This window comes from Haemaphysalis longicornis, unplaced genomic scaffold, assembly GCF_048455015.1.
Source record: "Haemaphysalis longicornis isolate Haplotype H1 unplaced genomic scaffold, Haemaphysalis longicornis Haplotype H1 scaffold_13, whole genome shotgun sequence".
In the NCBI taxonomy this organism is placed as follows: Eukaryota; Metazoa; Arthropoda; class Arachnida; order Ixodida; family Ixodidae; genus Haemaphysalis; species Haemaphysalis longicornis.
The window spans coordinates 74,832-89,656 of record NW_027526233.1 but is presented as its reverse complement, the minus strand read 5'-3'; the positions used below and the strand labels follow the sequence as shown (position 1 = coordinate 89,656).

Sequence of the window (14,825 nt, the reverse complement as noted above, 5' to 3'; positions counted from 1 at the left end):
AAGGGCCAGTAGAGCCTTAGGTTAGGATAAGTGATCATCTAAAGACGTCTACACGCCACTTCTTGCTTCTTGGTGAGCGACGGGTCAGCAGCCGGGTGGCCTCGTCTTTCCCCTTTGTAGTGAACAAGCACGTCTCGGCAAGTACAGACGCGATCCTTCGAGTTGTCTGTGGAATGTGCGCTGGGGCTCTCGGTGGGTGAGATCTCGAGCAGCCTCGTTGGCCCGTTCGTTGCCTTGTAGTGCCACATGTGTGGGGATCTGGTGTTTTGGTTCGTCTCGTGGCGGGTAAAGATCCTGCGCCTTCCGCTGGAAATTCTTCCTTTTGCAGATCGCTTGATGGGAATCGCTAATCATTTTCCGCACTTGAGTAGCTGCTATATAGGGCTAGGGCAAAGGCCAGTTCTTCGTCCTCCTTCGGGTGTTTGGGTGGAGCAGGGGTCAAGAACTTTGCTCGAGCAGTCGGTAGCGGCTGAAACCATAGCTCCACGTGGCTGTGTCAATACAAACAACGTGCAGATTTCCTCAAGTTCCTGGACTCGCAGCTCTCTCCGCAGGGGTGGAGATGTTGTCGCCGATGGTCTTCTCATATAAAATGTGCAGGCTGTCTAATAGGTGTCTGCTCGCGGCTATCTTGGTGAGGTGCTCTAGGTGCGCAGTGTGTTGCACGGCTTGCGCCTTGATTTGTTCTTCGAAAGTGTTGCGCGCACCCAACGCGTCATATTTTTCGTTTGGAGCGTACATGGGTATTCCTAGGGCTTAGTCATGCTCATTTCTTGATGAGGCTGCTTGGTTTGCAGTCATTTTAAAATATTTACGGAATTGTGGAGTTGTTAGGGGTTTGTGTGAGGGAGGAGGAGGAGGAGGTAGCCTTTATTGTGGCAGGAAGACTCTACGTCAAGTGGGGGAAGGGGAAGTAGAGGGGGGGGGGTTGTAACTTGGGACATCTTAAATGCGTACAGTTCGACCCAAAACCCGAGCTGACGATGGACGAGGCGGAAGCGGAGGAAATCAACAAGGCAGCAGACGACGGCGGGAACGGCGAAAGCGGCCAGCCGACGCAAGATAACGAGAATCATCCGAAGGATATCGGCAGTGAGACGCAGGAAAGCGTGCCGTGCCAGCCTGAAGTCATCGTGAGTGGTAGCGGGAACGCGGGCTGTGTTGAACGCGCCGCGGCGTCTCCTAGCGAGGACGACGACTCCAAGCCCGACATAATGGAGGTGGAAGCCAGCGGTGAGGCCTCTACGGCAGCCAAGCGGTCGCGAGAAGAAAACGGCCCCGAGGAGCACGAATCCATCGAAGCCATCGGAGAGCCCCCGCGAAAGGCGGGACAAGGGAGGCGTGCGATACCCAAAGCCAAGCTTCATGTCCCGCCAGACCGAGCGCCGAGAAACGTCAGATAGCCACAACGGTACCGAACCAACCAAAAGGCCAAAAAAAAAAAAGTGCGTCGACGGACACTGGCGAGGTGTGCTGTTCAAGTGGGGGCAACATCACGTGAAATGGTGTCTTGTGTTGTCTGGTGTGGGGGCATCAACCATGACAGAATTTCCAGGGTGAAAGCTATAGCTAGAACAATGCGTGGAACTACATCACGTTGTAACGATTCTATATTTGATGACAGTGTTGTCAGTCTTTTCGCCGTTAGTATAGGGATTTAAAAAAAAATGCCTCTCATCATATGTACCCTGAACGTGCGCGGGCTAGGTGCCAGGCGGAAACAATGCCAATTGAAACGCCTTATGATTGAGAAGGAACTTGACGTTCTGTGCGTACAAGAAACTAAAATAGAGGCAGAGGGCAAGACTAACAGCATGGTCAATACATTCGGTAACAGCTTTCACGCGTGCGTAAGTCACGCTGTTGGAACATCGGGAGGGTGTTGTATACTTATAAGATCAGCAAGCGGTGTGTTGATTAAAAATGTTCGTTCCGGCGAGTCTGGTAGATTAGTTGTATGCGACTTTCTGTTTGACGGAGATGAATTTCGGGTGCTCTATATTTATGCTCCAAACAAAATACAAGAACGAGAAGAGTTTTTTCAGGACATTGAAACCTATCTAAATTGCGAAAAACATGTAATGCTTTTGGGAGACTTCAACTGCGTTTGTGCGAGAGAAGACCGAATAGGCGGGTTTGGACAGAAGGATCGAAGCGCCGAATTCCTATATGAAATGTTAGAAGGCCATGAAATGGAAGACGTTTCTCACATTGCGTCAAAAGAAAACTGTTTAAGATTTACGCATTTCCAAGGCGCTAGCCACGCTCGCCTAGACAGAGCTTACGTGAGCCTGAACCTGGTGTCAATGTGTTCGAACTACAGCGTAAAGGATGTATCTTTCAGTGATCATTGTCTCGTGTCCTTCGTGGTAGGCGGCAGAAAAGAGGATAAGAAGTTTTCTTGGGAACTGTGGAAATTAAACTGTAGATTATTGAAAGATTCAGGGTTTAAAGAAAAAGTAGAGAAAATTTTCGTCGAACACGAGAGCGCAGTGGGTCCTTCCTGGGCAGAAAAATGGGAACTAATAAAGCAGGACGTAAAGTTGTGTGCAATATCCAGGTCAACCGCATTAAGACGGATAGAAAGAGCAGCGGAAAAAAATTGCGCAACAATCTACACCAGTTACTTGTACTAGAGAGCGAAATGCCGGGTTTATTTGGCGAAGATATAGCAGCTATAAAAGGCAAACTAGAGGCAATAGATAAAGTTCGCTATCAGGGAGCCACAGTGCGGGCCCGTGGCGAAAGAATATTAGCTGGGGAAACACCCACTAAAAGGGCGTTAGGCGATGAAAGAAAATATGCACAAAAAAATGAAATTAAGGAAATAGTTTTTCACGGAACACTTACAAGGGAAGGAAAAAACATAGAAAAGGCATTTGTGAAGCATTATGAGAAACTGTTTGGTCATAGTGCTCCGCGAATGGAAGATTTCAAAAGAGAATTTCTTCCGTTGATACCACAGTTCGAAGACGACGTGAAGGAAGGCTTAGAACAGCCGCTTACACTCGGCGAAGTGAAAAAAGCAATTGACGAATTGCAGGGGGCTAAAACGCCATGACCGGATGGCATAAATGCGGAGTTTTACAAGGCGTTCAACGATAGAGTTTCAGTTATTTTGCTGAACGTTTTTAAAGAAGCATATGAGAATAATAGTTTCCCGGTGTCATTTTCCCGGACATATACGGTTCTATTACCCAAATGTGATGATCCGGTTAAAATGCAGTCAGTTAAGGGCTACCGCCCGATCACGTTAGCGAACGTTGATTATAAAATACTGATGAAAATTTTAGCGAAAAGGTTGCAAACAGTCATAACGTCCTTAGTTGGGCCACATCAGACGTGCGGCATTAGGGGACGAAGTATCGTCACCAATATCCATGTTGCTCGGAGTGTGTTGGAATGCTGTGATTTGATGTGCCGCCACGTTGCGATGATGCAGATTGACCTTGAAAAACCCTTCGACAGAGTGTGTCACGAAGTGTTATTCTGTATTATGAAACAAGCAAATATGGGAGAAGTGCTATACAATGGAGTGCATATGGCTTACCAGGGGTGTACCACGCAGTTAGTTATAAACAAAAAGGTCAGCAAATGCGTACCTGTGTTATCGTCAGTTAGGCAAGGTTGTCCGATGTCGCCACTGCTTTTTAGCATGTTTTTAGAGCCTTTTTGTTTAAAAATAATCCAAAGTAATGAAGTTAGGGGATTTAGTTTGAACTCAAGTGAAGTGCGGTTGTTGACTTATGCGGACGACGTGGCAGTGTTTGTTACATATAAAAAGAGAGCGTGCAAAAAGTGACAAAGATTACACAAGATTTTTGCGCACAAACCTGTCGTGCTGTAAACTGGGAAAAATGTTCGGGTCTGTGGCACGGAGTATGGCCCACCAAACCAGAGTTTTTTGAAAACATCCAGTGGTTTCAGGTACCGAAAAGATATCTTGGCGCTCCGCTGGAGTGTTACCAAGATAGTAGCAAGCATTGGCAGGAAGAAGCAGTAAGATTGCGTGAAAAAGCAACGAGGTGGGGAGGCCGCAACCTATCGATGTTCGCTCGTGCCACTGTCTGCAACATGTTCTTCCTGGCAAAACTATGGTATGTGATGCAAGTAATACACTGTTCGCGAGTAAATGTGCAGAAAATGCACCGTATTTTTGCTGTATTCATCTGGGGTTCCAAATGGGAAAGAACCAGCCGTACGAATCTCTTTCGTAAAGTTCGAACGGGAGGGGTGGGCTTATCACACCTGTTTTTGCGACAACTTGTTAGCAGATTTATGTTTCTTCGCGATGCGAGTGATACCTTTCTGCGCACATTTCTACAAAGTGTCTTGGTGGGTTCACTCCCGCAGTTTGTTGTTTCCAGTGTTGATGAATGTTACACATTGAAAGGTTACCTGAAGGAAACCGCGCATGGTAGTTTTTCTTCTTTCGCGCTTTGTAAAATAATTACCGATTTGTCAACCGGATAAACGATGAAAAGTGTGCTAATTTGAGCCAAGGTTTTCCCTTGAATACCTTTCAAGTGTTTCAAGAAAACGTCTGTCAGAGGATCTTAGAGATGTTCTTTTTCCAGTACCGCGGTACAGAACTATGTACCGCATTGGGCCAGGACAAGATGTACTGTGTCGCGTCAAAAAGTTGGCAGTCCCAGCATGTATGAAAACATTCTTTTTTAAGCTTCATTCAGGAACTCTTCTAGTCAAAACATGGATGGCTGAAAAAGGGTTGTTTGTGCCATGGACAACAGTTTGTCTTTTGTGTAAAAAACCCGAAACAATAGACCACGTTTTCCTAGACTGCTGGGATGCCGTCTTTTTTTGGGACGTTCTTCAGCGTACCCTGAAAAAAGACTTGCCTGTGACACCACATGGAATCCGTTTCATCCCCGTAGGCAAACATGACAGTGTGCCGTATGACCTGATAATGCTTTTGGGCCTACACGCCATCTGGCTGGGTCGTATGGCGGTGCGCCACTCTGATGCTGACGCGAAGACTGTCAGCAAGTACTTTGCTCAAAATGTCAGTATGCTGAAGGAAGTAATTAATATGCAGTGCCCGGAGCTTACGTGGCTACCCATTTTGGAGGAATTGTCTTCCTTCGATGTTTATAATAGTTTTCGCCAACCGAAGTTCAGTGAGCGGGTTTTAAACCGACACTGATGCGTTTTAGAACAGCATTGTAGACATTGTAGGGACTGTTTGTTCAATGTGCAATAAAGAAGAAAAAAAAAGCCGCCTATGGTCTAGTCGTCTGGGGTGCTAGGTATGTCATCGCAAGTGTTTTGCCAGTCACAAGTTCGAATCGCCGCGGGTACGTGCTTTTTTTTTTATGAGTTAACTTTTTTGTTTTTCGCCGATGTTTTCTATACTGAGTTCACCTTTTTTTGGGCCGCAACGTTCATTGCTCCACGAACTAGTCCACAGAACTCGCGCAGGCTAGCACTGCCGCGCTAGCGAGTTCTCGTTGGCGTGCTGTTGCCATAAGCACCGACTGCTTGCGGGCAGTGGGCACAGGCCAGAATCAACAGACCCTTGGCCTGGTGCGAACACGCTTTTTACGATACAGGCATGAGCGAGGCAAGCTCCAAATATGGGGGAAAAGCGCATGCATTTGAGCGTCTGCGGGGACGCGGAAGGCGTTCATGCACTGCGTAGGCCTCAGATAGTGAATGCTACGATTCCAAGCCGTCCTGGGAGGCTTATCTTATGCATTTTACAGCCGACAACATGGCAGAAGCGCGGTACTACGATAACTGGGATATTGAGAATGCCCATCCAACGACGCCATCGAATGTCAAACATGTTGTTTTACAGACCGAAACCGAAACCGAAACTTGTTTGATTGCTAACCTTGGGCATCGCCCAATCACGGCGCCCCCTCCTCCCAACGTCACAGCTTAGTTTGTGCGGCCGCCGCAAACCGCGCATGGTAGTTTTTCTTCTTTCGCGGTTTGTAAAATAATTACCGATTTGTCAACCGGATAAACGATGAAAAGTGTGCTAATTTGAGCCAGTCTACACAGTGCAAGCAAAAACGGGAGCTTGACAAATTCACTTCAGTGTCCCTTTAACCTTTTTTCGGAGGCCTTGGATCGTTGAGTTTGCCTGGGTATGCAATTCTTGAAGTTCGCTGTATTTCCGTGTCAGGTCTGCCAGCTGCTTATTTAATTCTGCGCAAGAGTTATTGGCTGACTCCGGGTCAGACACCCCAGCTTTCATTCCACTGGCTGAGCCTTGCAGACCTGTTTCGTCCGCTACCGGTACAACTGAGCTGGCTTCATGTGAGCTGCAATTCTGTCCTTCAGGCAGCTCAAGGCTGCCCGGCGACGGCATTGCGTCGATCGCAGCTGCATGACCATCAGTGGTTTCGTCGTGCTGATCTCCACGTAGGGCTGAGGCGAGAGCGATCCCAGTCCTTTGCTTTGGTGCCTTCCTGTGACGAGGCAAAGCTGCAAAACCAAAGGAGAGCATCAAACTGCATCCCATAAACAACATTAGGCATGACGCGACTGGCTTTCTTAAAGGCTTTCTTAAAATACAAGTTGGGTTTATTAGAAAGTCTGCTTAGTCCCGATAACAATGATACCAATATCATCGCAATCTTCGAACAAATAACGGACATATTAAAGAAAACGTGCAAAGCCGAGGCGACCCCCTAGCCAGTTTCCCGCAACTTTTCTATGACGTCACGGAACCTTGTTTATGCGATTGGCGGCCACCTAACTGACCTTGCACGACAACACATGACTGGACGTCTGTAATGAGGCCTCTAGTTCCATTTGACCGCATCACTTGAATGCTAACGTGCAGTTAACGCACTGAAAATTATGTTTTATTGTTGGCCCGTATGACGTCATTGTTGCTCAGAACACGTCACTGTGGCGCAAAGTTTGAAAGTTTTTAAATACTTCTTGCGTTTTTTTTGTTAAAAAATAGCTTTTGTGGCTCTAATGGAGCTGAGTGAGATACTGAATCCTAGTTCTTTCAAATTAAAAGAAGTTGTATTTTCTCTTCATGGCTGCTTTAATGCCTTTACACTTCCATGTCTGAAGACCCGGGTGCTACCTTTGTTGCACATTTAAAACGCCTGTAGTCCTCTGCAGAGAGACAAAAAGTCATTTTCGGGCGAAGTAACAAACTTCGTGCCCGGCGCCCTTTTTCCTAGTTTACAGACGCAAAAGCAGCCTAAGAACGCAGCCCCTCCTCCCCCCCCCCCCCCCCCCCCCCCCAAAGACCTGTGATCCAATGTCACATCCGCCACCGTGCAAGAAAAAAATCAACTCCTATATGCCTACGTTCGTTATATTTAAACACAAAAACAAATGGCAAAATTCCGCCACCACAACTCTAACATCTAGAAACAAAACAAGTTCGACCTGCTTTTTAGTGCACACTTACGGTTAAACTCTATTGTAATTATAAGCGCCGCTATCAACACAAAAATGCACTGCATGCGTACACGGCCACACAATGAAGTCATAAGAATGCAGTGCCGAATAATGCTAAATTCTGTGTACAAGCACGCGGAAAAAAAGGAAGTAAGAACTTACGTCTGAAGGAAAACACTGTAGGCACGGCATTTGGCTTTAGCTTTTTCCACCCATCCGCCCTGTTCTGCTCGAAGCTGTCCTCTTCAAAATGAGCCTGCGAGTTCGTAAATTTATTTCCTTCGCGAGATATCACGAGATATTCGCGAGATATCACAGCCGCCGCTTTCCAGGGTTAGTGGCGGTAAAAAAAAAGGGGCTTGGGAGGAGGAGTTAATGCTAAAAGTTAGCGCAGTATTACTGGATTTTAGGGGATCAGCCTGGTGTCAAACATCATATCCTGCTGTTTCACGAACAGTATGGAGCTTCCAAAGAGCTGCCCTCATTGAGGCATCTGCATGATGCGATTGCTTTGTTTATAGTTTTTACCTCATAATACGAGTTTTTTGAGAAGCACGAACTGTGAAAACGTAAAGTGCTTGTATTTGTTTCTTGAAAAAAAGGCCTCATATTGCAATGTAGGCATTCAGGAAATGAAAGTGATTATTGATTGTTCTTGGATTTGGTGAATAGGTTACATTTCGGATGTTTTATTGTCGGGCGGGATAACGAGGCCAACTTTCGGGGACATCCCGAAAGCTTCGAAAATCTGACACCACGTGGCGTTCCGAAGTGGAGACTTTTTCTTTTTTTTTTCTTTCCTTCTCCCCAACTCGGGAGGCCCGAAGCCGCTCTTACCAACGCGCCCCAAGGGTCCCCCTCTTTCCGGTGAAGCATGCCGAATTATCAAAAGAAGCAAATAGGAGGGTCAGGGACGTGCACAAAAGGCAGTGCTCTTTTGTGCTCTTGGGGTCTCCACCATTCCTAAACATACAAGAAAACACGGCTGGGCGCTCGCGGACCGCGCACGAGTGGGTGTCTTCGGTCCCGTGAATGCGACTTCTTACCTCTAGAGATGTAGCCGTTTTATGCTCCTTGCGCTGTAAAATATTTCAGCAGTGTGCCTGCGAGGGGCTGCAGCTGTACATATGTGTTGGAAGCAAGCGCTAACAGCAATTAACTGCACTTCTTCATGCGTTTTAACGTAGTAAATATTCAGGGAGTGGTCTACAGTAAAATTATTATTCAAAGGCTTGTGTTTAGAATTGTGTTTAGTCATCGCTACTGAACATTTTAGGTGAGGCGTTGCTGACGGTTTTTTACTTCGCGGGCAACTTTAGCTGCCGAAAAGGTGCGATGTTTATAGCGTATATTATCTCGGGAAAAATTATGGTGTGACCTGACAGATCTTTCATCACGGCGAGTTCATTTACTTGTCGTAATTAGGTGGGCCACAGTGAAATAGTAAACGTTGAGGAATTGTTGTAAACATATGAACGACTACGGGATGAGAATGGTTACAGAAAATGGCTGTAACACATGTTGTGCTGAAGAGACCCCGAAACATATTAATGAAGTCTGACTGCTCAGGAGGCTACATGTTCATGTATAGTTTTATCTTAGGCGATATCGCGCGCGGGTAATTACGAGTCACAGTTTTAACACAAAGAACATGAAGCCGCTGCCCTAAGGCATTCCATTAGCGTGTTGAAAACACCGTAAAACAGACAGCCTCATGTTTGTCTGCTTGAATAAAACTGCAGGCTTTTCAAATTTGGTTACTATATTGAACAGAAGAATAGCTTAAATCGCAAACAACAATCGTGTCGTGTTCCTTGTGCTCGTTCGGACTACGTCCGGTCAATACGCTCGCAAACAAGATACAATCGACTCCCGACAATTAAAAGTCGCTTAGTTAGAATTTTCGGTTAACTTGAAGTGATGTTCTGGTTCCGGAAATTATACGGGCAATTCGATTAAAAAATTGCCTGATAATTCGAAGCCAAAACCAATTTTGTCGGTTAATTGGGAAGTATTTTGAATAAAAACATACAGGTAGCAGTCATTTCTCGAGGAAATTCAAATTTTTCGGCGTCAAAACACCACCGTGATGTGTTATGTCGGCGCCCTCGCGACTCAGGCCGCCCGCAGCCATGCAGTTCACTTGAAACTCACGCCAGCGTTCGCATGTCTACGTTCTTTGTAGTTTCCTGGCTGCACACAACTCCGGGTAAGCATTTGGGTGGTGTAGGCTTCAGGCTTCAACTTTAGCGATAAGTCTTCACACTCAGGACAAACCATGTCGTGCGCTTGTATTGGCAAGGAAAGTCGAGGTTGTGACCAAAATCAAGAAGGAAGACGTGTAGCGTAGTTATGGCATTGTTCTCATTGTGCTTTCTGTTTCATTGATTGATTGAATATGAGGTTAACGCTCCGACGCAACACAGCCGGTGAGGCGTGCTGCAGTGGAGGATTAATTTATACAACCTGGAAATCTTTAACGTGTGCCGAATTCGCGAATACATGGGCGTTTTCACTTCTCACTTCCATCGGAAAAGCGGCCGCCGCGGCTGGTAATCGACACCGCGTCCCTGGGCTCAGCAGCACAACGCCATAGCCACGGCGGGATTCTGTTTGTTTGAGAGTTTTGTTAGTTAGAAGCTTTGTACGGTTCACATGGAGTTCGTATTAGTAGGAGCAACGCCGCCTGTATAAACAGTGCCTAACGCGTGAGCGAAAAATGGCCAAACAGCCACTCTCCTGTTTCTCTCTCCTACCCTTCCCCGCTCCATAGCCTTCCAGCGTGCTTTCGTGTCCGCCATCCAGCGCCGCTTCTCGGAAACTATGCAAAATAGTGGAAAGTTTGTTTAGTGTTCCCGAGGCGGCGCTCCTACGCCTTCTTGTTTTTCACCATGCCTGTCTGTCTTGGTCTGTCACTGATAAAACCTCCTTTGTCACGAAGCAAAATCCCTTGCGCTGCCGCAGGCTGATACCGGCTTTGCGCGCTTATCTACTCGGATCACAGGCCCTGATATTTTCTGAGTAGGGCATCCCCCCTCTATCCCCTCCGCATTTAGGTATTGTTTTCACCCCCCTGTTCGCACTCCGCATCGGTACGCACTTCTAAAATTGAGGACTATACTGTAGAAGCGCCCGGACAGCGTGGCGGGATCGCAGCTGCTTATCCTTTTGTTTCCTATTATTTTCTGAAGTTTACAAGCACGTGATATTATTGGAAAGTAATCGTAGAAGTAAGCGCCTGAACAAAAAACGTGCACGCAATTTTTTTCTTCTCTAAATACTCCAGAAAGAAAAATATCAGTAAAATAATGGCTGCCCCATCCGAAAATATCGTTTTTCTGTTAGCTATATGTCTACCCGACAATCAGTATGTTCTTAGACTATTTCAGTCCGCGTCCGTCTTTATCTTTGGAAAAATGCAGCAAGTATGAAGCAAGCGACACGTTGAACGAGATCCCCAGTGCGCCACAGAACTAGCGCCCCGTCACGGCTAAGATGTAAGCGAAACGGCCCTTGAAGCCCAACAGGCAAGCTGACAGACACACGTCGTAGAAGTGGGTGCAGCGTCCGCGACTCGCGAGCAGTGACGTAAGGCGAAATGTCCGCCGGCACGCGCCACATAGCGGATCAGTGCCTGAACTAAGCGTACCTACCCTTCCCATTGAAAAGCGCGCGACGCGTCAGGCAATGTTAATACAGGCGGCGTTGGTAGGAGTCAACTGTATTGCAAAATTGCAATTCGAAGCGCTTTTGTAACTCATTTCGTAGAATCATTTTCATTAATATCTAACAGCTTAGCTGTCTGATCAGCTGAGCAGGAGTAATGGTCAGTTTTTATACGAAGATTCCGTATTTTGGTACCAACTGTGCGCATCGCTGTCGAAGTTGTTCATTTTGGCTTTCTGAGTTTTTAAAGCGAAGCTTCAGAAAGGTTCACATATTCCAGCAAATATTCAACAAAAAATTGGCCGCGTATCTGCTCCTTTCGTTGCAAATGCCGTCAAAAGACGATAGTCTTTATCGGCTTTTGCGAAGTGAATGCCTCCCTTCGCTTTCCCGCTCACCTCTCATGTTGTTCCTCTTGCGTCGCGCTCCTCCCAAGATAAAGACGCCAAAGGTTTGCTGAAATCATTTTAAATTTCCCGCGTTCCACTGCTCCAAACCGGGTGACTCGATGCGAACGCTGCCGTACGGCGAAGACGCGCGTTAATCGAGGCGCCCTACTTCAGCGTTTATAGAACCGCGTTTCCCTACTCCACGTGCGTTGCAAGCAGAACGTGGAACCTACCTAGTGGAACCTTGCGTAACTGTTGCCGGTTGATTTCTTAAAATGGCCCCAGAAGCTATAGTGGCGCGGGCGACAGCAGGCGACGGCAGAGTGAATTCTTTTTCTGCAGTTGATGAAGTATTTAATTTCGCAAATTCAAGCATGTTTGATTTTTTTATAAAGGAACACTGCAAATATCACTTCTGTATTGATTTGTTGTCTCATATTTGCGTAATGTCTTGTTCTTCTTCAAAAATGTTGAGAAGTATGAACATTCCACCGGACATAGACGGGTAGATTTAGCTGTGACTATATAAGACTATTGCGCAGGCATTGTTTTGCTTTGGCCGGGTGGCTGAATCGGGTCACATACAGACAGACGGACAGACGTACAGACATACAGACAGACCAAAATTTCTGGGTTTAAGTAGCCCAAGAAAGACTTAAACGAGTAAAGAGAATGGCAGTGCCGCCATGGGTTAAAACGTTCTTTTTTAAACTTCACGTGGGCGTCCTTCCAGTAAAAACCTGGCAAAAAGAGAAAGGTCTATACATTCCATGGGGGGTAGACTGTTACCCATGCAAAAAACCCGAGACGGTTGAACATGTTTTCTTGGAGTGTTGGGATGAGGTCTTCTTTTGGGATGTGCTTCAGCGCACATTAAAGAAGGACTTCCCCCTGGATGCCTACGGGATCAGGTTTCTACCCATTCAAAGCGAGGATGGGGTACCATATGACCTCGTCATGGTTCTGGCCCTGCACGGCATTTGGAAATCGCGCATGGCCATCCGCCATCGCGACATCGATGCCAAACGGTCCAAAGAGTACTTTTCTGAGTCTGTTTGTCTGATTATTGAAGTGTGGAGGGCTCAGCCCGAGCCTCCGGAATGGTTGCCCGTGTTTGAAACTTTAACAAACATGAAACAATTTTAGCCATTACTCTGTTAGTCAAGTGCTGGCTAGCGTCTTTAAGAGTGTAGTGTTTTGTTTGTGTGTCAAAGCATGGCAATAAAGAAAAAAAAATTAATAAACACGTTTTTGGCAATGCCGCACAACCAACGCCTGGCCTAACTTATCGCAGGATTGCGAACAAGAACGTTTGTAATAAATAAATATGTTCGTATACTAAGTCCGAATCAAAAGGTCCGCGGGACGCGTCTTTGAGACCCCTGCCTCAGAGGAATAGATCAGGAGCCCGGTGGGCCGGGAACGGCTAGCGGGGCTCCGGCCGTGGTTGGGGTCAAGATGACGACGTAGGCCACGTCTCAAGCAGTATTGTACAGAACGGCGTTCCTTGCAAGGCCGAACGTCTGTGCACCGACATGTCCGCACCAAAACGTCCTGCACCGAAATGACCTACACCGAAATGTCTGGATCCCCCGCGGAGCTTACGCGGCGTTCGATGGAGGAATAGCGCAGCCGCGAGAATGCTTTTCACCTTTCATCGTTTCTCTGGAATGGCCAGAATGCGCGTCTAGTTCACTGCCGAGGGAAGGTTGTTGGAAAAAACTGTCTGGGGGGGGGGGGGGGGGAGTTGCGCTCGCTGTGAGGTCAATCGAAGTGTCGATTGATTGATTATAGGGTTTAACGCGCCGGCGCAACGCAGGTGATGAGGCGCGCCGTAGTGGAGGGCTCCGGATTAATTTTGACCGCCTGGGGATCTTTAACGTGCGCCGAAATCTCGTACACACGAGCGTTTTTGCTTTTCGCCTCCACCTGAAAAGCAGCCGCCGCAGCTGGTGATCGAACCCGCGACGTCGTGCTCAGCAGCGCAACTTCTTAGCCACTGAGCCACCGCGGCGGGTTCATCCGAAGTGTCACCGGCTATGAATACGGCTGGGCGCGCCGCAGTGTCTCGGTATGCTGTACTGCTCAAAGTTAGAGTACGCATGCAGTTCGTCACGGCGCGGTCTGGGAGTCGACGGGAATGGGTCGAAGGGAGTGCCAGGACCTTTTGTATTGCACGCGTCGTGTTGACAAAGGACAGGAATTTCGTCATTGTTGGGCATACTTTTGTCGCATGCGGTATGGACAATACCTGAGAGAGGCCGCTGGAACGTGGACGGCCAGCGTTCAGAGTTACTTTAGTTGGTTGGTTTCAACCTGTGCTTTTATTTCCTGTGCTTTTCCCTTATGCGTATTTCTAACCACAGCAACTGATTTGTGCGTCGTGTCAACATATTTGGATATTTTCGGTTGTTTACTTTATCTACTACCCTGATTGTGTTCGGTATACTTTGTAATTCTTGCGCGTAGATTTCATGTGTGACTACAGTGCTGACTTTTATTTTTTATTTTTCTTGACTAAAACTTGTATTGTGAACCTTGCAGCCATTACTTGTTCTGTTATGTTTTGTTACTCGCAAATTTGTGCTGTATGATCTGCAAAGCTTACTCAATTACTCTTACAAAGCCTACTCAAAGCTTACCCCCTTACTCAATTCCCTGCGCAGGGCCTGTAAGGCATTTTAGATAACCTGCAATATTGTAATAACCATTCATTAAACGCCTATGTATTGCTCCTTTCGACACAGTTCTTTATGCAAGAATTTTAATTATGTGCCTGCATGTAACTTTCTATCTGCACATCTCAAGCGCAGTAACCTTACTGCGCATTCGTAAAACCGAAGTTGAAAGTGCCACATGTACCAAAAATCGCAGTTAGACATGTCTGGAGTTTTTCCGGTTCTCCCCAAAAAAATTTGTCTAGGAGCGTTTCTGTGGATCCATTTTATTTCAACATAATCTGCTGCCGGCAAGGCTCCTATTCGTATAATATACGTAGTTTGGTGTGAGTTTTAGATTTCACACTTTATTTCGCCTCGGGATTATTCGACACCACACTTTTATTTAAAAAATGAAATGTAACGTTAATGTAACGACACGTTCCAATGTTCGAAGTGGAGCTGGAACGCGTGCCTTTCGCAATAAAGGAACTTGTAACGGTAACTCGTTTCAAAATTGGGAAGGAACGAGGAACGAGCTTTCTTTCCTGTTTTAGAGTAACGTGTACAACACTGGTCTGAAGTATATTTGCTGACTTTACTGCATGATCAATGAATATTTCTTCCAGTCGATATTGAAAAAAAAAACATAAAATGAATACAACATAATCGAGGAACGATTCTCAATAAAGAATGACAGGAGAAATCGTTTCAAGGAAGT

General features: G+C 46.6%; 1 protein-coding gene across 1 annotated transcript; it reads right to left on the bottom strand.

Annotated features, from left to right (window-relative positions):
- Nucleotides 1–6,055: 6,055 nt before the first annotated feature.
- On the bottom strand, nucleotides 6,056–11,285 carry LOC144164188 (uncharacterized). The gene is made up of 3 exons (XM_077694694.1): nucleotides 11,258–11,285; nucleotides 7,555–7,671; nucleotides 6,056–6,453 (listed from the first exon to the last, which is right to left on the bottom strand). The coding sequence occupies exons 1-3, from the start codon at nucleotides 11,283–11,285 to the stop codon at nucleotides 6,056–6,058; spliced, it is 543 nt and encodes a 180-aa protein (XP_077550820.1).
- Nucleotides 11,286–14,825: the final 3,540 nt, after the last annotated feature.